Source organism: Melanerpes formicivorus, unplaced genomic scaffold, assembly GCF_026170545.1.
Source record: "Melanerpes formicivorus ecotype bairdi unplaced genomic scaffold, bMelFor1.0.p_v2 SCAF_11, whole genome shotgun sequence".
Classification (NCBI taxonomy): Eukaryota; Metazoa; Chordata; class Aves; order Piciformes; family Picidae; genus Melanerpes; species Melanerpes formicivorus.
The window spans coordinates 11,354,222-11,378,475 of record NW_027142363.1 but is presented as its reverse complement, the minus strand read 5'-3'; the positions used below and the strand labels follow the sequence as shown (position 1 = coordinate 11,378,475).

General features: G+C 43.3%; 1 protein-coding gene and 1 long non-coding RNA gene across 4 annotated transcripts; one reads left to right on the top strand and one right to left on the bottom strand.

Annotated features, from left to right (window-relative positions):
* Positions 1–605: 605 nt before the first annotated feature.
* Positions 606–18,878, bottom strand: LOC137444144 (uncharacterized). Of its 2 annotated transcripts, XR_010988091.1 has the most exons (4): positions 18,358–18,878; positions 13,170–13,269; positions 5,530–5,643; positions 606–4,340 (listed from the first exon to the last, which is right to left on the bottom strand). It is a non-coding gene; the product is annotated as an uncharacterized lncRNA (long non-coding RNA). The 2 variants fall into 2 exon arrangements; XR_010988090.1 differs by lacking the exon at positions 5,530–5,643 and having other exon boundaries at positions 607–4,340.
* A 648-nt stretch (positions 18,879–19,526) lies between these two features.
* Positions 19,527–23,220, top strand: MIS18A (MIS18 kinetochore protein A). Of its 2 annotated transcripts, XM_068144829.1 has the most exons (5): positions 19,537–19,846; positions 19,944–20,010; positions 20,475–20,597; positions 22,038–22,131; positions 22,760–23,220. In XM_068144829.1, the coding sequence occupies exons 1-5, from the start codon at positions 19,606–19,608 to the stop codon at positions 22,838–22,840; spliced, it is 606 nt and encodes a 201-aa protein (XP_068000930.1). In that variant the 5' UTR covers positions 19,537–19,605; the 3' UTR covers positions 22,841–23,220. The 2 variants fall into 2 exon arrangements, with proteins under 2 accessions (XP_068000931.1, XP_068000930.1); XM_068144830.1 differs by lacking the exon at positions 22,760–23,220 and having other exon boundaries at positions 19,527–19,846; positions 22,049–22,131.
* Positions 23,221–24,254: the final 1,034 nt, after the last annotated feature.

Sequence of the window (24,254 nt, the reverse complement as noted above, 5' to 3'; positions counted from 1 at the left end):
TGACATCAGGAAATCTTTACAATGAAAAAAAGCCATGTGTTTTGCTTAAATAAAAAAAAAGGGGGGTGTGGGTGTGGTGAAAAGTCAAAATGAAACCAAAGGAGTTCCAACACAAAATATGTGTTTCCATCTCATCTAACTGGAAACTACTCATGACCCAGGGAAGATTTTTTGTTTCAGCTTTCATGAGGGACTGAGCACATCTAAGAGTGGGTTATGGTACGATTTGCTCAAGAGAATTGAGGACACTAGGTATGAAAAAAAAATGAATGCAAGTAACAGAAGGACAACAAAGCTGGGGAGGGGTTTGGAGCACAAGCCCTATGAGGAGAGGCTGAGGGAGCTGGGGTTGCTTAGCCTGGAGAAGAGGAGGCTCAGGGGAGATCGGTTTATTGCTGTCTACAACTACGTGAAGGGAGGTTGTAGCCAGGTGGGGGTTGGTCTCTTCTCCCAGGCAAGCAGCACCAGAACAAGAGGACACAGTCTCAAGCTGCACCAGGGGAGGTTTAGGCTGGATGTTAGGAAGAAGTTCTTCATAGAAAGAGAGATTTGCATTGGAATGTGCTGCCCAGGGAGGTGGTGGAGTCACCATCACTGGAGGTGTTTAAGAGGAGACTGGATGGGGTGCTCGGTGCCATGGTTTGGTTGATTAGATAGTGTTGGGTGATAGGCTGGACTCGATGATCTCAAAAGTCTCTTCCAACCTGGTTAATTCTATTCTGTTCTATTCTAACTGACAATTTAAAGCTACTAGCCTGTTCATGCAAAAGACACACAGCTCATGTGCTTATCTCTCAGCACCTCTGAACTTCAGTGTATTTTAACAATTCAGCCATTAAAAGATTATTATGAACTCCTCCTGGAAATAATAAGTGTAGTTAAAAGCCATAGATGCTTAGTAGTTGAATGATTTGTGCTTGTGAACTGCTGCCAGCATGTTTTAAATGCCCAATAAATTATATAGGTGGAGAGATTATTTTAAGCAATTAATCTTCATTAAAATAAATTGTGGGGAGCATTTGAAGTGGAGAACTTGCTCAGACATGAGCCTACATTGTAAACCAAGGGAGTTTCTGCAGTTTGACACAAGTTGCTCACTTTGATGTCCCTGTGATGAGAACCGTGTGGATGAACCTCCAGAGGGCTCTGCAGCGGGCCCAATGGCCCAGGCTGCCCTCACAGAAGTCACAGCCAGGACTGGCCTTTTAATCAAAATTCACAAAACCTCAGTGAAGTCAACAGCCCAGAAGACCATTTTGCTTCCTGTTGTGCCTGGTGTACAGAACATGTACAATTTGAGTTGCAGGTGAGGGTCCTCAGGAGTTGCAAGGAACTCAGCAATGTGCTGCTGGGTGCCAGTGCTCAGAGCAGGACACCTGACACATGAGCAGGAGGACTTCACACAGCACAAGTAACAGGGCAGGACAATGTGACTTTTGTGTGAGGGGTGGTTTGGGGCAACACAAGTCAACTATGTCTTTGTACCAGCACCATGAGCTGATTCAGGGCACACTTTCCTGACTGGTGGGTGCAGCTTGTCAATCATCCATGAAAGCTGCAGACCACACAGGAGTTAACGGAGTACTCTGAAGGAATGGGAAATAAAGTGCTCCCAGTGGAAAGGGCCTTGAAATAGGTAGGTATTGAAATGTCATGTGGGCATTTCTGTCTCCCCCCACTGCCCTCCTCCTAAGTTGGGTGCTGTAAGATTGGCTTGCATTTAGCATATAATTTATTACTGTTTATATGCTTCATACAGTGTGCCTTCCATTTCCAGGCAATTTGAATGGGGAGAGAAAAAAAAAGTAGCTTTTCAGGTGTTATATACTGTGAGGTGTGTTCCAGCTCAACTAATGAAAGAACATCTGTTGTTACAAATGGGAATGTCCACATCTTTCAGAAGTCCCTCTGGAATCCATTTGTAAAGAAGAGGTTCTTGAAAAGCAGTGATATGAGTCTGTCGTGAGTCATGGAGGAGGATACTGGAGCAGATTGTGCTGGCAGGTGGTGAAGAACTGTTGCAGGAGAGATGTTCTAGCTTAGGGTGGAGGGATGTCTCAAGAATGATTGAAGTGCAGTTGCTTGCCCTTGAGGAGGACAATGGGCCTAGATGGTCAAGTTCTCTTCAGACTGTCTTTGATGACACCGTGTGACTGCAGTGGGGTTAGCTTTAACTCCCAGTTTGCAGCAGGAGAGCTGGTACCAGCAGAGAAGTTGATTCATGTCTCCTGTGAGAACTACCTCAGCTTCAGCAAAAGGTAGAAGTATGAGGAGAGAGGAAGGCCCTTGTTGACGTGAGCTGACTCATGGAAATGTTTGGTTCTCTGATATATTGCTCTTCATGGTCACCTTCAATTCCTGCAGCCTTTCTTTGTTTTCTCCATCTGCCCATGACTTAGTCTGACTCAACAGACTTTATGCCTTGACAAGTTTCCAAGTGCAGCACTAGTAGTAGTCAGTTTGCTCAAAAAGCAAACTGCAGAAGTGTTTCTCTCAGATTAAAAAATCTGAAGATTTAAAAAACCACCCCACAACGCAAACATATGCCTGGTGGTTTGGTCTGTCTCTAGTGTTTCAGACTTTTTTAACACAGCCCAACCCACCCACTCTCTGGTAGCATCATAGCCCACACTCCCTGCACACAGCAGAAGGTGGCTCTGGCAGTGCTTCATGTGCTGCCTGCTTGGGGGCATGGCATTTCTAAGCTTCTCAAGTTTCAAGTGAATCTTCTGTTGTCCTCAGCCCAGCAATTAGCTGTGCAATCTTACATCTGGTCCAGCCCTCACTGCTTTCCTCAGCTCAACTCTGCAGTCCCAGCATTGTGCTTACTGGAGTTCTTACTCTCTCACATGGACCTTCACCTCGTTCTGCCTCAGTTTGGTGGAGCTCCAAGGGTGAGAAGAGGTGGAGGGAGCAGAGGCCACAGAAAGGGGCAGGAGTGCAAAGCGGCCCTTCCAGCTGAGCTGCACTTACTCTCTCCACCTCACTGAAAAGCTGCTGTGACCCTCACAGAGGGCTGTAGCTTCTGTTAAAGCGTTTCTCAGCCCCGGCTGAAAGCAAGGCAACTCATGCAGAAATTCAAGAGGCAAACTCATGCTGGGTTTGCCAGTATTTTCCTTTCAATTAAGCATGGCAAATGCACCTCTCTTTTTACTGATGTCTAGTAACTGGCAGAAACAATTTCAAGATTGTGTAATATTAACAATCTCTTTTCCATCTACCATTACCAAATGGAACCCAAACTAATTGGTTATTAGTAGTAAAACTATTTCCTTGCAGTAGATAAAGCTAATGACTTTATTCAACCAAACACTCACTTGAGATAATTAGTGCTGCCATTAGCTTCTTAAAGGCTGTTCTGGGTAAACAGTGTTTTAATAAATTTTAAGTAACTCAATTTATTTCTTTTTCCCATGGAAAAAGTAAATAAAAATTAATATTCCACCCTTGAGGGAACTGCTGAGCTTTAAATTAGTGAAGCAAATTGTAACCTATCTAAAAGCAAGGTTTTATTGGTGATGGTACACTTGACTTTGTTGCTCATTTTGTCCTATGACGACCAAGTGAAGGTGTTACTGAGATACAGCTGGTGAGTGTGGCCTGAGGACAGAGCCAGAAAGAGATGACTTGTGCCTCTCCTCATACATAAACCATACTGGTTATGCTGCCTGTTCAGTGACATCAGCGAGGTGCCTGCTTTTACAGCAAGACAACCCGCTGAAAACTGATGCTGCACCCCTGAGGGTAACAGGACTCGGTGTGAATTCAGGTGAGCAAGGCAGAATTCTTTACAGGACCCAGGGTGTTACTGCCAGAGGAGTAAATTGCTGTCAGCCAAGTGGGTCTTACTGAGAACCACTCAACCAGCACCACACCATGTAACTGGGAGAAGAGTTTGAGTCTGAACCCTTGCTTTAAAAAAACAAGGATAAACTTTACAGTCATCAGGATCTAAAACGTTGATCATGCAGCTCCAGCAACGTTGCTCAAATGTGGCTGTTAGGACTTCCTCTAATGCATCCAGGATTTTTCAGGTTTGTCCTTTGTTGAAAGACATTTTTCTTCTCCTGAACTAACTCAGGTATGCAGTAGCAGTGCTTAATAGGCAGTCACAGCACTGAGCTTTTCTCTGCAGTTAGGAGAACTGTACTGCTGGTTTTGCTCAATGTGTTCCACTGTTAACTCAGGCTCAGGTCCTTCCATGCGTGTCAGTTTCATCCAAGAGGGAGGGAGGTGTTTCAGAAGCAACCACAACTGAGTATGAGCTACTGAGATCCCCACAGTGAGGCTGTTCAGCGCTGGAACTGCTTTCTTCTGTCTGCTTCCCTACAATCACTTGTCTGTAATGTGTGGAGAGGGGAAAAAAAAAAGAAGTCCAGTTATCAAGGAGATCTGTCTGGAAGTGAGCAGCAGGTTCATAAGGAAGTGCATTACCAAAGTTTTAAAAAATATAGAAGAAGGTTCTTCTAGCACAAAAGACATTGAATCCAGCATGAGAGACCCTTGGACTTCAGACCTCTTTACCTAGCATGAGACTCATCCTTGCCTGGAAGTAGGGAATGACCAACAGCAAAAGTGTAAGCTGTGACTGATCTGTAGTGACTCCTCCTTTCCCCCTCAAGAAGGAAACTTCAGTCCCGCCCTCAAGCTTCATTCTTTAGCTGGATTTTTAAAGAGGAAACTAGAGACATTGCTATGGCTTGCTGTCTACCAAGAGTGAAGAGAACTGCCATGGCTGCTCCTGGGAAAGAGAAGAGGGTAAAGAGCTTCATGTGATTGTGAAGAGATGTCACTGGGAATAAGAAGCATGTGTGATATTTGGGAGACACTTCCAAACACTGGGGCTGGGAAAAGACACAACACAGCCCTAAGGCCTGGTGGGGCCTGACCAAAACAATGGGACTGACCTAAAAAGAAGTGGGTAGGACTAGAGTAGCAGGTAATTTCCAGTGTATAAATAATAGCAGTACAAAGATGCATGGTTCTCCCAGAAAAACAAGTTAGTGATGAGGTGGAGAAAGCAATGGTCTGAAAACAGCGGAGCACACCCTGCCTTCTCCCTGAGCTCTCTTCCCAGCAGTGTCCCAAATTTGATCCCTGAAAAATAAACAGCAGATGAGTCCTAGACTAGAAGCAGGAAGTTCCATTCAATATGATTGAACACTAGGTTCCAACTCCTGCTATATCCTTTGGCCTTCAAAGGTGGGGAGGAAAATTACATTGGGAAGAAAAATGTAGCCCAAAAGCAAGATTGAAAAGTCTCATTAATGTCCTGGGGCCATTGTTTCAGAGCTGAGGAAGAAGACATCTTTGACTAAAAGTCAGTGTTTCAGTGGCTAGACAAACTTCACAACCAATATCTATAAGACAAGATAAAGAAAATGTGATGAAATGGAAAATCATTATCTGCAATACTTTGAAGGAAGGGAAATACAACTTTTGTAACTTCCAATTGATATTGACTAATTGTTAATGGAAACTTAAAAGATCTGTGCCTGAGAAGGTTAACACAACAGGTATTTTGCTTACTGGTAAGTCAAGAAACCAAGATCCAGAAGTCTCAGCAACAGGCCCACCACAGGTGATCAGATTTGGGGTTTTATTTGCTATGGTGCGGGCATATTCAAGACATCTCTCTTCTTGCTGTTTGACAGAAGCAAGACAAAAATTCTCTTACCAAAACAGGATGTTTTCTTCCCAGTCCATTAAGTAACTCAGTATCAGCTAGCTATCCATATTTTAAAATCTGCTGGAGAACTCTGGCCATCCCTTGCTAATCATTAACCATCCCTGGAAGAGCAGGTAAGTTTGAGGAGGCTGGAAGGGCTCTAGTGTCCCAGCACTCAAAGAGGGTGTACTGGTCAAGCTAGGTCACTATAAGGAGGTGCAACTGACCTCAGCCCCAGGCAAAAAAACATACAGTTAAAGCTAAGACACAACTAAAAAAAGCACTTCAAGGGACAGAAAAAGAAGTACTTCCAGACAGTATGGTTTTAGAGAAAGACACAATTTGGAGGATAAAGGTAGCTACATACACATAGTTAAACATATATGTAGGAAGGTGTTTGACTGGTATTCCATACTGCCTTCTTTAAAAAGAACTATATACAGGCCCCATTAAAGAGGTGGTGTGTTAATTAGGTTTCTCAGACAGTATCTGGAGAATGATACTATTTCTAGCAGGGCTCCATAAGCACCTGATCCTGTTTGTCAATTCCATCAGTGACCTGGCAGTAAATGTGAAGTCACTCCAAATGCAAGATGCAGATCGAGTTATAGAAGTAGGAGCAAATAGTCATAGAGCACAGACTGTATAGATAGTTAGAATGAACCCACTCAAACAGTAGTAACATATTAAATGTAAAGCCTCAACCCTGGCAGTAATATTTTTCACTGAGAACTGCAGATGTTTCATAAACTGTTCTTCCTAAAGACAGTGAATTGTGGCACACAAAAAAGGGAAGGAAGGAAGGAAGGAAGGAAGGAAGGACGGAAGGAAGGGAGGAAGGAAGGAAGGGAGGGAGGGAGGGAGGGAGGGAGGGAGGAAGGAAGGAAGGAAGGAAGGAAGGAAGGAAGGAAGGAAGGAAGGAAGGAAGGAAGGAAGGAAGGAAGGAAGGGAGGAAGGGAGGGAGGGAGGGAGGGAGGGAGGGAGGGAGGGAGGAAGGAAGGAAGGAAGGAAGGAAGGAAGGAAGGAAGGAAGGAAGGAAGGAAGGAAGGAAGGAAGGAAGGAAGGAAGGAAGGAAGGAAGGAAGGAAGGAAGGAAGGAAGGAAGGAAGGAAGGAAGGAAGGAAGGAAGGAAGGAAGGAAGGAAGGAAGGAAGGAAAAGAGAGAGAGAGGAAGGAAGGAAAAGAGAGAGAGAGGAAGGAAGGAAAAGAGAGAGAGGAAGGAAGGAAAAGAGAGAGAGAGGAAGGAAGGAAAAGAGAGAGAGGAAGGAAGGAAAAGAGAGAGAGAGGAAGGAAGGAAAAGAGAGAGAGAGGAAGGAAGGAAAAGAGAGAGAGAAAGAAGGAAGATAGAGTTAATATTCTGTGTTCATAAACATCTGGGAACAGATATGATCTCTGAAAGCCTGGAGTAGGTGATATTGATTCCACAATTTCATATATTTATCACACTGTCTATCCACAGGGATCACATTTTGGCACTCTTCATTAATGAACAATTATAATACTTTTTAAATACAATGCCTGTTTGGCCATAATTTTACTGAAGAAGTTTACCAGTCTGTGAGAACACGCAATGCCACAGCACTGTGATTTAACTCTCCAGAGAAATGAGAAATACTGACCAACTTAATATGTACAATAGCTTGTTCTCCTCTGCAGGAAGGAGACTGGGCAGAGATTGCCCTCAGTGGGCAGCACTCACAAATGTCCTGCAATGCATGAGTTGTCTGTGGTTTGGTTTGTGTCCCTTGAGAGTGAGCTGATATAAGCAACAGAGGACAAGTTATTTCTTACACAGATAGCCGGCTTCCCAGAACCTGAGCAGTGTGCTCCGCTGCACAGCCCACCTAGAGGGATGTTTGCCTGGTGGCACCAAACTTGGAGAATGTCCTGACTTCACACTATGCAAATGGTGTCCTCTCAACTGCAGAGCTGCAGCATGTGGGATTTCTGGAGTAACATTAGCTGCTTATAAATGACTTCTGTCCCTGGCATCGAGTACATTCACACAGTGGCTGGTGCTTAACAAAACCTCAGCCCGTTAGCTTTCACTTGGAACCTGATTGCACTCTACCAAGTGTGATACCAATCCCAGGCCTCTCTCCTGTGGCAGGATACCTGCTAAAAGGTATGGAGCCTGTTTATTTAGATGACAGAAGTAAGAACACTTTCCTGTGAAGACACTGGAATTTGGGCTTTTGTGACTGAAGTCTTACAATAGACTTTAACCGCTCATAGCTAACCATTTCACAGCCTCTGCTCCTGTGAGTCTGACAGCTGCTCCCATGAAAGGGAGCTGGTTCTGCCAACATAAAAAGACAAAGTTCTCCTAATGATGGAGGTATGAAATGCAGCTTTATTCCTTGAAACCAGAGGCTTGAGAATAGCAAGACTTGTTATCTGCTCTTTGAAATTAAGTTCAGAAACTGCATTGGGAAGAAATTGGGATAGATCCCCAGGAACACTGTGTATGGGAAGCTAGCTGTAAAGATTTAGCTGCCTCACCTTCTTCCAACACAAGGAATGATGCTGTAATCTATTCAGACAAGTCACAAAGGCCTCAAATAATTGGTCCTGTGAGCATCCTGGCCGTGAGATTTAAATGCCATTGAGAAGCTGGGCTCTTTGCCAATCTTGGCTATGAATTTCCATACCATTGGGTGTGAAAATATGGGATCACCACTAGTGAGAAAGTAGGTAGAGATTGCAGTTGAGTATATTCTGAGTGAGTTTATACAAGAAACCAATTAGCTTGATTCCAGGAAACAGTGTACTGTAATAGGAATCAGGGAGCTGAAGAAAGTGAAAAGCAAGAGCAGCCACCCTAAAGGACAGAAGCATAGTCTGCTTAGTCAGAGAAGTATCTCTGATCAGGATCTTCTTACTACAGTATTAAAAAGGACTTTCTCTCCACAAAGACAAGTTAACATGCACAGGTGATACAGCTATATATGAGACACATACATATGGTGGTTATATTGTTCAGTAATGAATCTTGAAGTTAATCTTAAAAAGCCCACAAGCCTCTGAAAGCTCTTTGCCCTCACATGAGACCTAGGATATTGCTACATTTTTTTCTGTCCTAGGGACTAGAACCCCTGAGCTGTCAAATATCCAAATTAGTTCCCCAGTTCCAGGAATGAAGCAGCTGTTGCAATTGATCTAGATGCAGCAAAAAAAATTGAAAGAGCATGTGGACATTGTACAGTCTGTTCACCAAATCACTGGTTATCTGTCTGTCCATGAGGGAAAATCTCACCTGCAAACTAAGAACGCTGGCTGCAGAACAAGTGTTTTCAAGCCAACTCAAACATCTCTATCTGGCAAGTGGTATGCTCAAACTACGTTTCCATATGCCCCAGAAATGTTTGGTAGGAGTTGGTGGTAGTCAGGGAGAAAAAATATCTGAACAGTGAATCAGTTTTTTTTATTGCACAAAATCTGTCTGAAGCCAGCAAGGCTCATGCTATCAAGGAGCCCAGAGTCCCTTTGAAGCTACCGTGACGACTAGAAACATGGACAAGGGATGAGACATAGAGATCTTCCAGCTCTCTATGTGCCATGTTTATATATTGTTTCCTACCTCACACTGTCTGGTATGAAAATGATAGCCAGTATATTTGGGATGTCCACAACAGTCTCAGTCACATGTGTCAAGAATACATAGCCTCTAGTGAAATGCTTGGGGAACCAGTGTGTTCTCTTGGAAAGGTCCTGGAAGGAATTTACCTGCCCCAGTTTCCACTGCATGAAGTTCCAGCCTTGGCTGGAAGCTCTCTCCAGCCGCTAACCCTTATTTTTATGCCTGATTTTGGATGGTAAGAAACACAGCTGAAACAAATGTTCATACTGGCTCTTGATTACAGCAGTGTGGTAATCAACTGCCTTGGCATGCAAACAGATTTGAAATAATTGGTCCCATGCCCTAAACCTTTTTTCTTTATTTACTTCTCTTGGGATAGCGTAACAGTGACAAAAGGGACTGGGACATGGATTCCCTGATGCAGCCTCTTGCAAGCACCAACACCCTCCTCCTCTCCCACACTTACTCATCTGACCTGACACCAAATTATTTTGTATTGCAGGGAAAGTGTGGTGCAATCAGATCATGGATTTGGGTCCAGGACCTCTCAGTGCCTAAGGATTACGCTGTGGCATAAGCAGATCCAGCTGTTGCATCTGCTTTTCAGAAGACACTTTGACACTGACTTTTTGCTGTGAGGATATGCAAGCAAAAATCAGCAGACCAAACTGTGGCAGATGGCAACCCCTTGCCAAAATATTAAGACCTTGGTGTACACAGTGGTGGAAGAGATATAATCACTGCGTGTATAAAAGGCCAAAATGTGATCTTCAAGGACTCCAGACAGATCCAGCTGACAATAAAGACAGATGCGAGGGGAGAGGGAAGGGGAAAGTTTGTTGCTCAGCAGTCAGCTGAAGCAAGTACACTCTTAGGAACTGCCAGAGTTGAAAGCATGCTTGTTTCACCAGGCAGCTGAGCAAGCTGGCAGAATACACGCTGCCCTATATGTCCCTGGGCTTGACAGGGATGGATGAGCACAGGAACAGTGAAGGTAAAGGTTCTGCAGCCTTGACTAGTGACGTGTATGCGCGCTTGTTGGGCCAATGTATCAGACTTATCAAGGGAAAAGAGACAGGAGACTTCAATACAGAAATTAGATGATTACCATGACAAGGTTAATGGATGGGTTACAAAACAACGAAGATGATGAGGCAGGATGGAACAAGTTAAGAGGAAGAACTATCAGGCATCTTGCTTTTTTATTGATGGAACTGGAAGAAGTGTAATTGGGAGTGGGAGTTAAAACCAAATGGAATTCAGCCAAAAAGGGCAAGTTTTTGGAGGGTTGGGCGGTAGAATCATCTATTGGTTGATTTCTTACATAATGTTTCAAGCCTTGAAGAATTACAAGACAGGGAAGTCCAAGCAAATCTCATCCAGTACTGCTTTCCATTAATGCATCCCAGGCTCTCCACAAAACACTCCTAGACCTGCCTTGTTCACAACAGATTTTTAATGGGCAAAATTGCACATATTTTAGGGATAAATACGGATATTTTAAAGGCAAGTCCCTCTACTATGATGATACTATGCAAAAGTGAAAAGCATATAGAAAGACTTCTCCTGCCAGTTTTTTAGGACAGTAAATTAATGGGAATATACCTCTGTTACCCTGTAAATTTTTTGTCCATTTCTATGTGTTTCTTGTATTGTTAGCTTGCCTTCTGCCTTGTGGTTATTTGGGCAAGTTGCCTTTTCTATTGGTGTTGTTACCTTTTGTGAGCATGCCAAGGTCCTTAGGATGCCAGTTAATTACAATATTAGTGCTCCTTTTTACTGCCATATTATACTTGTTTCCCTCTGCTTGTTTGTGACCTAGTCTTGAACCTCTGCCTAATCTGCTGAGCTGAATTTTCATCACCCTGATCAGATTAGGAGGAGCAGTGGGCAAATGCATCTTTGTTTGCATAAAATATGTTTGCCAAAAAAAACCCAAACAACCTAGCAGCAAACAAGGTAAACCAAATGTAGAAAGCTGCAAACAGAAACCTGTCCTTAGACAAAGTTCAAAATCACAGGCAGTGCTAGACCCACACTCCTATTAAAAAAGTGGGTTCTACACATCAGAAGGTGCTGCAACTCCATCAAGTAGATCTACTACAGCTATCTTCGCAAGAAAGGGTCTATAACCTTTTAAAGAGACTTGGAACATGCCTACCAACAGTGAAGTATTTATGCAGCCTCCCTTTCAGTCCTGCAGGTTTCAGGTAGAAACACCCTACTGGAACTGATTAGCTATTCCACCTATGCCACTGGAGGATATTTTCCTGTTTCAGCAAGCCCAGCTGGATGACATAAAGCCAACAGTCTGGCTGACATGAACACGGGGTTCTGGGATCTCTGTCTGTAGAGCCAGATATGCTGCACACGCTCAGAGCTCAAGATGCTACTGTGCCTTACTAGGCTACTTGCTAGCTCAGACCCACTCTGCCTTCCTAAAACTGAATAGTACTCTACTGAAATTTAAATTAAGGTACTCAGGTAACAGTGACAAAATCACTCCTGCAGACTTTATAATCACTAGTGAAATGGCCTAAGGCCACTTCTAGGAGATCCTGACTCACCAGATAAAGCAGTTTGACTACCTTGTCTCACTCCTAAGCTGATTGGTACCATGACTTCACATCCATGGTTGTCAGGTATTTTGAGTTGTTTCACAACCACATTTCCAACAGATTAATACTCTAAGTGTATTTATAGTTTCATTGGGCTTACTATGCTGAAGAACAGAAGTCCAGATATAGGCCATCCTTGCAAAGGAAGGTCTTGGCACACTCCTGACAGGATTTGCAGAACGAACAAACCAAACACAAGGAACATTTGTCCAGATCTTCAGCCAATTATAAATCAATAATTTCACTGAGTTAATTTAACTTACAAGAACTTAAAAGTGTTTAGGGACTGAGTCATACACTTATTTGAGGCAAGAAAAAAGCTTGCCTAACCTTCTGCTCAACAGGCCAGAAAATGATAGACAAAGAGCCCCTCGCAGTAATTTCTGGATGAGTACAGATGCAATGTTTTTCAGATGTTCAGTCATGAGGTGAAAAAAAAAGAAGGATTAATCACAACTCCTTTAATATTCTGCTCTAAATTGTTCTAGTGAATCATCACCCTCACATAAAATATGTGATACATCTGAGTTTGTACTTTGCATTTGATAGTTGTCATGGGGCTCTTAAATGGGACACTGGTGTTTCAAGACGCAGACAGTTCACAAGGAGCATCTTTGAGCCACTGCTACCTGAGAAAGTAATCAATTAGAGCTGGTTTCTCTCATTGTAGGATGCTTTTGGAACTCAAATCAGTTCTTTCCTGATTGTTCCAAATTTATTTAAAACTTCTTTTAAAGAGTTCATTCGAACAAGAACAAGATTCTTGGGATGATGTAAGCAATGGGGCACATACTGTTACCTTCCTGATCTCACTAATACATTTTCTCTTACTTGCTTTGGAAGCTTATTTGAGATTTATCATCATGATTCCTACTTCCTTCCCAGGTGTAGTTTACAAGAGGCACTTTCCCATTCTGTGTGTAAATCAGATTCTCTTACTTCTGTACTATGCAACCTGGATAGCTGGTGTTACTTACAATGCACATTGTATTACTTACAATGTACATTGCTTGCCGACATACCAAGCACTCCAAACTGCTCTGCCTGTCCTCGTGGTTTGGTTGCCCCCCTTTCTGTCCCCTGCAAACATCATCAGTTATGGATTTAATTTTATCCAGGTGATTAATACAGTGAACAGCCATGGGCTGAGAGACACCCAAATGAAATAACAACATGACAAGTGTCATCTCTGTGTGCAATTATAAATGTTGTAATTGCTGGATCATTTGAAGCAGGGAATGAATGTTGCATGCAGGTTACTTTATTACACTGATCTATACTTACTTTATCTCTGGTTGTACTTACTTTACTGGAGTTGATCCAGAGCGGGACATATACAGTAAAATAAGGAAGAGAAACGTCACAAACGCAGCAAGCCCAACCCAAAAGGCTATGACAATAGAATCTGTGAACACAACACAGTAACTCTGTCACAGGTACCATTGCAAATACAAAACACAGCAATATAATTAATTGTCTCTAAGAAAGCTCTGTCATTTAATTAACTGAATTGCATTCAACCCTTGAGAGACAGCAAACTGAGAAGCAACACGTTAGAAGTCTTACAAACCTCCTAGAAGTTTATTGTAACAGTGTACGCCAGCAATGGGGAAAACGATCTAGTGTGATGGTGATGAGCACTATGTGTATTTACAAGGTAATGCTGAGCACTGATGGTTATCACACCCAGCTCTTTGCAGGGGCTATGGTTTCTTGCATAAAATCACAGTGCTTTAAGTAGTGTGGTACTTAAGACCAAGCCATTACTGCTAAGTGTATACCCAAATCCTGCTCTCAGGTGAGAAAGTGCAACAATCCATGATCTTGAAGAGGATGCTCTTAGGGGTGGAATGCTAGCCTTGAAAACATTTTTCTACCAAGAGAAACACTGAGAAAAACATGTTGAAAAGTTCTTATGACTCTCACAACACATCAGTCCAGTGGAAAAGAATGGGACCGTTCCCTGTTTAGCTGCAGTACTTCTGTAGTCAACATGAAATAGTTTGAAATACAACCTAGTTTACCAGGACTGTGATGTATTTAAGGAACAAGTAAGTGGATTCCTGTCAAGGAAGTATGGGTTCACAACTGTCTTAAAGCAGCCTAAGAGACTGCCATTGCTGTTAGTTCAGATTGAAACTCTTTGGTTTTTTGGGTTTTGTTTGGTTGGGTTTGGTTTTGTTTCGTTTTTAATTAATAAAAGAGAAAAAAAACCCACAACCCCCCAAACATTAACTGATCCCTGATCTAGATGAACGGTGCTAGTAGAGGGACTATTAGCTGGTTGGGAGTTGCTGTTTCATGAAGGAAGGCTACAATGCCTCACTCACAGGCCAGGATGAATCTGCTCCTGCCCCAGCAGCACGTTTAGTCACTGTTTAAATAATGCTCCTTACTGGGATCTGTGTGGTGTGGTGATTGTCCCAGCTAAAGCCTTGGAAAGGTCAGATGTTCTGCAGGGCACAAGTCAAGAAATGCCCTGGATTTATAACAGGCTACCCACTTAGACTGAGATTAAAAAGAAGGGTCATTGACTCCAGAGATAAATATTGACCGAGATAAAATAAATCTCCCATCTGAAAGGACAGAAAACACTGTGTTCTTTGAAACAGGTCCAACACGTTCAATTAGGTATTTCTTTGTGAAGAAGCTCAGAACGTGCTGTCAACAGAGACACAAAGAGATTAGGGAGAATTATTCCATCTCCTTTTAAACCTAAAAGTAGAGCTGACCCAGCCAGAGTCTTATCAGAAAGCTGTTTTAGCTAGGCTACTGGGAAATAAGAATGTTGAGGGTCAGCTTATATTGCTCTTCCTCTGTTAAGAAAAAAAGCTTCACTGAGCTTTTCAGAAGATGGTAAATTAGCACATGAAGGCAAATACTCCAGCCTGCTCTTCCCAAACATCATTATGGAAAAAAAAGATGGGGTGGCATTGGCCAATTGGCTTGCTAAACTTAGTCTACTGAGTTTCAAGCACATAAAAGCAATAATCCCAACAGTGGTGTTTGAAAGTATAAGAATGTAAATATTATGCAAAGATAGGAAAATCTACAAAGTGTATTAATTGCTTGACTAGTGTGCTTTTATTCAAAACAAGGGAAAATCTAGCCAGCTGTGGAATTGGTGCTTTCTTTGTAAGTTGTAACTCACTATTCTATCACTGGTATTGGAGAAGGAAAAATAGATGTATCAACACATCTTCCATTCCTCCAAGAGTGCTGCTATGGGAAAATGTCTGCTGTAATAGGAAGCAGAAAAAAAACCTCAACCCAAAAACTAACCAGTTTTACTTCTGTGGCTATCAGAAAACCATCCCAACATTTTTAGTTTAGAAAGTGGTACAGCCAAGGTGGGTTCAAATGATGTGTGGAGAAGAACTCCATTTGGACAAGCTGCCTAGGAATATGTTACATAAACACCCACTCCAGGGAACTCAAATTACCTTACATTGACCTACATGTACATAACATACATCCCAAAATCTCCACTTGCATCCTCCCCTGTCTTCCTTGCTGAAATGCAAAAACCTGGTTTACTGAAGATTTGTTTCCCAAAGGTGATTTTCTTTGGTGCCCAACAAGGCATGAGTCAGAGGGTAGAAGGGCTCTGCAGAGGGACCTCGAGCAATTAGACAGATGGGCGGAATCCAACGGGATGTCATTTAACAAGTCCAAGTGCTGAGTGCTGCACTTTGGCCACGGCAACCCCATGCAGAGCTACAGGCTGGGGTCAGAGTGGCTGGAGAGCTGCCAAACAGAGAGGGACCTGGGGGTGCTGATCAACAGCCACCTAAACATGAGCCAGCAGTGTGCCCAGGTGGCCAAGAAGGCCAATGGCATCCTGGCCTGCATTAGGAATAGTGTGGCCAGCAGGAGCAGGGAAGTCATTGTGCCCCTGTACTCTGCATTGGTTAGGCTGCACCTTGAGTACTGTGTCCAGTTCTGGGCCCCTCAGTTTAAGAAGGACATCAAGACACTTGAACGTGTCCAGAGAAGGGCAACAAGGCTGGGGAGAGGCCTTGAACACAAGCCCTATGAGGAGAGGCTGAGGGAACTGGGATTGTTTAGCCTGGAGAAGAGGAGGCTCAGGGGTGACCTCATTGCCCTCTACAACTACCTGAAAGGTGATTGTAGCCAGGAAGGGGTTGGTCTCTTCTCTCTAGCAACCAGCACCAGAACAAGGGGACACAGTCTCAAGCTGCGCCAGGGGAAGTTTAGGCTTGAGGTGAGGAGAAAGTTCTTCTTGGAGGAAGTCATTCGTCATTGGAATGTGCTGCACAGGGAGGTGGTGGAGTCACCATCCCTGGAGGTGTTCAAGAGGGGATTGGACATGGAATCGATGATCCTCGAGGTCTCTTCCAACCTCGGCTATACTGTGATACTGTGATCTCAACCTGCAGCCTGTTTGTCAGTAAAGGCCTCGCTATTTTCTTCCTCCATTATGCAGCCACCAGCTGTTGTGACTTGCAGATATTTCGCATCTTTGGGGCCCCTGTTCTACTGTAACTTGATCAACATGTTGAATTTACTGTGGAAGCAGATGAGATGCTTAAACACAAAGTATGATTGCATAAATCATGCCCTTAGAATATAAAAAGACCTGAAGGCTGGCAGACTTCTCTATTTCATTAGGGGGACAGAAGAAATGAAAAAATATAAATCAGGAAGAGGTTTACTCTGCTTTTTCTCTGGAAAGAAGGTTTATGAGATCACTGATAAGCACTCATAGACACATGCATGTGGCACTTTCCTCCATTAAACTGCCAATGAATTACATTTAACAGAAAGTGAGCATCTTTGCTCAGAAGCATCATTTCCACAAATGTCAAGAAAACAGGAAGCTGGGTAAAGAGACATCTCCATAAATGGCCATGGAGGAAAATACTGTGAAAGAAATCCCACCTCCATTATGTATCAGGCAACTTAAATATTAGAAAGATATAACTAATAAGAAAAAAAAAGGGAGAGGTTTAGATTGATTTTTGTTAAACCAGCCACATGCTGCAGACTTACAGCTAGCTAATCTCATCATTTTGGGATTTCCCCTGGTGGAATCTGGGGGCAATTGTCTGCCCTAACTTTAAAACTAAGAGAAATAAGAAGCCTGGTCTCAGCAGCACCAATGTTGCTCTCAAGTATTCAGATTTTATATAGAGAAAGATGTGGATGCTTACATCTCCTTCTTGCAGACGTGCTGCCCTAAGTTTGGAGGAAATAAATCCTAGCCTCATTAGAGTGGACAGGAAAGCTTTCTTAGAGGCACTGCAGCATATCTCTTCTCTCATTCTTGCTCTTGTAATGCAAGTAAAGCACAAAAACCTCCTACCACTGTCCAGTTCAATCTTCACTGTTGAAAGACAGTTTCTTTGTTAACTAGACATGAAAATGCTTTGAAATAATATCACATTTCCTTACAGACCAGCTCATGATAATGACCTCAGGAAAACCAGTTTTAGTCTCTGAAACCATATCTGAACAGCTGTAGTTGTCTCCAGTAAAGTAAACAGCAAGCAGTGCAGCCCAAAGCTTTGTCACTCAACATACAACCAAAGGTAAAGACTTGGCAGAATTCAAGGGAAAATGCTGCCTATAGCCTAAATGCCTCAAACATTCTGACCCACTCCCCCTTGATCTTTAGCAATCCATCCTACAATACTCAGTTTAGTTAATCCCTTGTGACACAGCTTGTCATTTTTTCTTATCAAAACCTAAGCAAAGCTGTTTTATTAGGAAAAAAATAACCAAATCCTACTTACCCCTTTAAGTAACCATAAACAGACACTACTATCTCATTGTGAAAAATTAAGTGTTAGATGGAATTAACTGTCAGACAGTGATTTTGGTGAATGCTATTTCACACTACACACTTTGAAAATAAACTTCTAAGCCCAGCAGAGTTAGCTTCTATGGCAACACAGTTTGACAGTAATATATATATAAATATTTTGCCTTACAGTTCACAAGCCCTAAATCAAAGAAGAAAAGGTAACAGAATGTTTTTCAGCTTGTTGTTCCTCACTAGCAGAAACATAAACTTGTTTACTAGCATTTCCAATGTTTATCAGTTGTAATGTAAGCCTTGTGTCCCAAGATGAAAACACAGTAGTCTTATGAAAAAAGTCTGCTCCTGCTGTCAGTTTTTTTCCTGATAGTAGCATATATGTAACTAAGACCCCAAATTACAGATTTTCAAATCATTAGGTTTACACTTAGCAACTGGCTAAAAAAAACCCCGACCCTGTCCTTCTAAATAAGTTAGTACCAGCAGTCTTACCATTTCAAATACTGCAAGATTAATCAAAGAGTTTCAGTATTAGTAGCAACTGATATTAGAGTACAGTGAGCTTGGAAGACAGACACCCATCCACAGACACCACACACACCTAACTCAGCATGGTCTCTATTGCTAGGATCACAACAAATAAGTCAGTAAGACAAGGTATACAACATTTTTTTTCCTGTACATTAGCACCTACAACTCTACAATACTTACATTTATTAACCTTCAACTTGCTTCCATCTACTGGAATTGGATCTATATAATCCCAATAATATTCATATGACCAAAAATACTCAGAGGAGTTTGTTCTGTTAGCCATTTCAGTAGTGCATTTTAAACTAGCTCAGAACTCCAACCAAATCTTTTTTCACTGTACTTCAGCACCCTCAGAAAGAGATTGCATAACTGATGCCTATGTAAATCACTCTGGGGTCCTGCAGCTCAAGGACTGCCTTGGTACTAAAAAGATCTAGCAGCAATGAATATTGGTATCTGACAGCTGTGTAAGAACGGCCCTTAACATGCAATGCTTGCTTCCTGGTGGCCAATTATGTTACTTTAAACCGACATGGATGTCAAGTAACCTAAGAATGGGGTGGAAAAGTGCCAGCTGGATCACAAACACTTCCCTCTCAGAAACTTGCAACAACAGCGTGCTCTCTTAAGCTACTAAACCCAGCTGGGCTGAAAGGCGTTCCGGAATCTCTCTTGATGTAAACTAGTAGGAAAGACCCGAGACATTTCTTCATAAATAAAGGGTGTATTGGAATAACCGTAATGTTTTGCTTTGTCACTTCTTCAAAGCAACTCCGAAGACGACGGGTGGACAAGCGGGCTCGCAATCAAGAGGAAGGCAGAGCACTGGAAGGTTGGCCCACTGCATTTCGTGCCTAGGCAACGTGCTTAGCAGGTTGGCAGGACCGAAATGGCCCACACTAAACGCGAAACAAGAGCCACAGCCTGCTCTTGACTGCACCCCTAAAGCTCCCAGGGTAGGCTGCAGCTGGGAAGGCCGGGGCTGCTCATCAAGGCGCCGGCCCTGGACTCACGGAGGAAAGGCAGACCGCCGGAGCCAGCTCCAGAACACGGAGTGCGAGTGGGGAGCCATTCGGGACTATCAACAAAGCACGCAAACACAGCCATTAAAGTGCCAGGTCGGCTAAAGGCTGCTTTCAAAACACATTTGCCATCTTTTCCGCGCCCACCCGCCGCTGAGACGCAGGAAAGCAAACCCCCAACACCCTGCGCATCGCCGCGGCCGCCGCCGCTAACGGCCGCAGGGAGGCAGCGGCAGGCGCTCACCGCCCCCTGGGCGGTGCGGGGGGCATTACCCTCCCGCCCCCGAGGAGCGGGTGACGAGCAGGGCTCGTGGCGCGGGGCCAGGGCTCGTGCGTCACTGCCGCTTCCGGCGCGGGCGATTTGAAGGCGGTAAGGGCTGTGCACCGGCGGCTACGGGGCCCTATGGCGGAGCGGGAGAACTCGCAGCAGCAGCAGCAGGAGGAGGAGCAGCAGCAGGAGCAAGAGCAGCAGCAGCAGGACGACAACTTCGTGCTGCAGCTGCCGGAGCAGCAGGACGAGGTGGACGCGGAGAATGAGGAGCTGATGCCCATGGTGTTCCTCTGCACCGGCTGTAAGCGGCCGGTGGGAGACACGGAGAGCTGGGTGGGCAACGATGAGGCGATGGGCTGCATCCTGCTGAGCAGTGAGTCTTGACCCCGCCCCGAGCAATGCCCTGCCCTTCCTCTCGGTCACTTCTTCCACCCACGGCCTCGGTCACCTTCTTCTCTCTCTCCGCGCAGAGGCGTCTGCCATCGTCTCGGTTGACAAGGAACAGCAGCTCTCCAAGATGCCCGGCGAGCGCGGATGGTGAGGCCCGGCCCCGGGGCCCCGCTGCTGCCCCCGAGGGGTGATGGAGTCCCTGTTTGGGCCCTTCCCCTCCTGAGCGAGCCGAGAAGCTCCGTGGCAGGCGCTGAGGGAAAACACGGATACAAAGTTTCTTAGGTGCTGCCCGTGCCTGCCGGGCGGGGCGGGGAGCTGAGCCTGGAAAGCATTGGCGGGTGGTCTGTGCAAAGTGCTTCTGTGTTAGCCTTGTCCAGGTCAGCCGGCCTGAGGAGCCACAGGGGACACAGGTTGATAAATGAGAGCTCCTAAGTATCACAGTATCCACCAAGGTTGGAAGAGACCTCAAAGATACTGTGTAAAACAGGAATGAGCACTCTAAAAAAAACAGTTGAACAATGAATTATTACTTATTTAGTTTTCAGGATGGGGTGGGGAAAGGTACTTTTTTTCCTTTTCTCCTGAGTAAATGTTATGCATCTTACTTGCAGTCTGACAGAAACATTGTTTTGCTCTGGCTGCTCAACACCCCTTGGCAACATCTACAGGTGTACACCGAAGCACCTTGACTACAAGAGGGATTTGTTTTGTTTCAGTATTGACTCAATTGAAAGGTAAAGGCAGAATTTTTACTGGTAAGCCTGCCAGCTAAACTTCCTTCATTGGGCGTCATATTCAGGGATGGTGCTGTTAATGTTTGTAGCGTGTCTAGAAGTAGCTCTTTCTGTCACTTTGATCCAGAATGATGTTCTGTATCCCTGCTGTTAGCATCGTAGTGCTGAAGTGTGAGAAGCATCTGTGTAATGCTAGACAAATCCTAGAAAACACATAAAAATATCAGGCTGCCTTGTGTGTAAAAAATTGCATATCACACAAGAAAGTAACACTAGGTATGCAACACAGGAAAGTTCCTTCTCATCTGACCAGCACACTACATATGTCTTCTGCTTTAGACTCCATAAAATGAGCCTGCAGTCATAAGTAGTATCAAATAGGGCTGGCTGCAAGCTGTTAGAGGCAGATGTTACCAGCAGAGAAGATGGGCAGAGGATCTTAAGCAGAATTTAAGGTGAAGTCTGACCAGTACTGACCAAGTCTGCTTTTTTCCTTGCAGGTAGGCAAAAGCAAATCTTAAAAAATACATGCTTAACATTCTCACTGAACTGGCTTACTGTCAGAAACTGCTTAGAAAATGAAAATGTGTTACTGTATTGGCTTTAGTTAGTTTACAGCACTTGAAAGTGGTCTTAATATAATAAAGTGGTCTTAATATCCTTCGCTACCTATATCTCGAATGAATTCTCCACACCAATGTGCTTTTATCCAAGCATTGCTCCAGTAAATAGTAATAGAATAGAATAGAATGAACCAGGTTGGAAAAGACCTTTGAGATCATCAAGTCCAACCTATCACCCAACACCATCTAATCAACCAAACCATGGCACCAAGTGCCTCATCCAGTCCCCTCTTAAACACCTCCAGTGATGGTGACTCCACTGCCTCTACTTCTGTCTGGTCTAGTCTTAATGTTTCTATTTTAACTTCCAATTCATTCTGCTGTGTTTATGTGAATGTTCTTCCTACTCTGGACAGTTGTTTGTGGGTGGGTTGGTTGGTTTGTTTGCTTTTTTCTGCAGCTATGATACTTTGCTTTGGCCATGACTGTAAATTCTCTTAAACACTTAAATGGTCACAAAATGGCATTTTGGGGGGGCAGTAATGGTGAGGGCTTGTTCTGCCAGCTAGTGATGCATTGTTCCCAATGTCTGCATAATTTTTCACTGTATCCTGTGGTGGATCCACAATTTCTTGGAGTTCTAACTTGCATAAAGTGGTAGTGTCCTGGCAGCTCTGCACTTAAAACTGTTTTCATTCCACCATGCAGTTTGTTCATAAGAGTACCAAATATGTATGTGTTTCATTGTGACTAGAGTCATGCTTTCACCTTGCTAGTGCATTAAGTGTAATCTTATTGATACAACTTACAGAACTATTTAATACAGTCCTTTTTCCTTCAGAGGAAAAAGTGCACAATCTAACCTATAGTTTATCAGTTACATTCTAGGATCATCAGAAAAACAAGCTTGTACTGATGAGGAACCTTTAACTCTTGAAAGTCAATCTGTCTTGGAAGCAACAATACAGAGGGTAAGATTTAAGCTCCTATCATTCTTTGTCAGTTAATATCCTGGAATATTTTCCATCAAACTGCTTATTTCCTCAAGATTGATTCTTTGGGTTTTCCTGTAATAAGTCATACTAATAATATCTTATGTTCATGCAAAATTATCAGTAACTTTTCCTTTAATTTCATGAGTAACTAGCATTTTCAGTTTATCAAGCACAGAATTAGTTTCCCATTTGTGTCTGTTTCATTTCTAACTACTTCTGATCAATTTCTCCATATTTTCACTTAACTTTGCTCTCTTCTGTTTTTTGTATAAGCTGACTTAATACTTTTGCTGTAACTGTGTCAAAATACTACATAGTAAACAGTTTGCTCTTTGGAAAACTTCTGACTGCACATAGGGAATGCTGGGAGCAAAGATCATGAAAGCTGATGGTTGTCTAGGAAAAGCTGAATGCTGTGAGTCTGAATGTGTGGGTCTGACACTGAGGCTGGAGGCAGTTACAGATTTGATAGTGTGGGAGGGTTAAATGTTAGAATAGCAGGAATGGAATCAAATAGGATCAAATTTGAGGACTTACTGATATCTACACTTGTTCTTCGTGTTGCAATTTCTGTTTATAACCGAGTTATCTTCCCCTGATGCAGACAGACACTGTGTTAAATGCTCTGGAGACAAGACTGATTGCTCTTGAAATGAGTATGGCCTCTCTTCGCAGTAAAGTCTGAAAGGAATCGCACACAGGAAGCTTAACTGCAGGAGAATGATGTACGTGGAACTTGTCCTTGCAAGTCCTCTGGAGTCTGTGGGAACACTGCAAAAGCTGCTCAAGGAACTGAAAGATATACGCTCTTGCTGCTGCACAGCAATGCTGACTGAGCTTCCATCCTCTCTTTTCTGCCACAAGGATGTCCCAGAAGGAATGATTTTTAATTTTCTCTTTTCCAGTTGGGTTTCTGTAGACTTTGGGTTTTTATATGTTAGTGTTTATTTAAATGTTTATCTCTGAAAGCAAATAATTTATCTCCTGATTCTCTGCTATTCATTATCTGTTGAACTGGGTGTGCATCTCCTTCCTAAACCAATTAAAAACGATGCTTGTGCTGTCTGAAGGTACAACCTGTTTTTTTTCGTCTCCACAGCCTTGACTTGTGCTCAGAGGTGGGAATGGCACAATAACTGTATGGGGTAATTTGGGTTTGGAGGCTTTTTTTTACCAGCTCAAGGCTAAAATGTAAAATAATATGACTTAAAAGCATTAGATAAGTGGCTTTCCACACAGTGTTGAAGGTCATGTCTTCTACAATTTCAAGGGAGGAACACTGACAAGGCTGACAGCAGCACACCTTTAAGCAAAGCTGGGTGTATATTGGAGCAGTGAATTCCAAATGTTAGTTAAGAAAACTTCTTATTATTTTGGTGTTTTATGGCAGATATTTCAGGTACTCATCCTTGATGTTCTGTGTATTCAACTAATTGTTTCTTGTATAGTGAGTGTTGCAAGTAATTTATTTTAATGAAACAAGCCTTTGTATTCTGAGAATTTTTTAAAACCTTTTCTGTTACCCAGCACTAAATTTTATTACTGCAAGCTCTTTAAGCTTTCTCTAAAAACTTAGAATTAAATTCCTTGTGCTCTTCCCTCTTGGTCGATGCTGTTTCATATAAAAGCTTCTTCCCTCCACCTTTTTTCTATTTGCTCCTTTGTTTTGAGGTACTACTCAAGCTTAGGTTGTAGCAATGGGTGGTGTTCTGAACCATTTTGTTCTTTGTATACCTGCCAAAGGAACTGGAAAGATTAGTGCTTACAATCAAATTGCTCCAGTGTAATTTTTGAGGCAGTTTCTTAAGTTTTTTGCAGCCCACAAAGCCAATCAGATCCTGGGCTGCATCAGGAGGAGTGTGGACAGCAGGTCGAGGGAGGTGATCCTCCCCCTCTACTCAGCCCTGGTGAGACCCCACCTGGAGTACTGTCTCCAGTTCTGGAGCCCCTATTACAAGAGGGATGTGGAGGTGCTGGAAGGTGTCCAGAGAAGGGCCACAAGGATGATCAGAGGGCTGGAGCACCTCTCCTATGAGGACAGACTGAAGGAGTTGGGGCTGTTCAGTCTGGAGAAAAGAAGGCTCCGAGGTGACCTAATT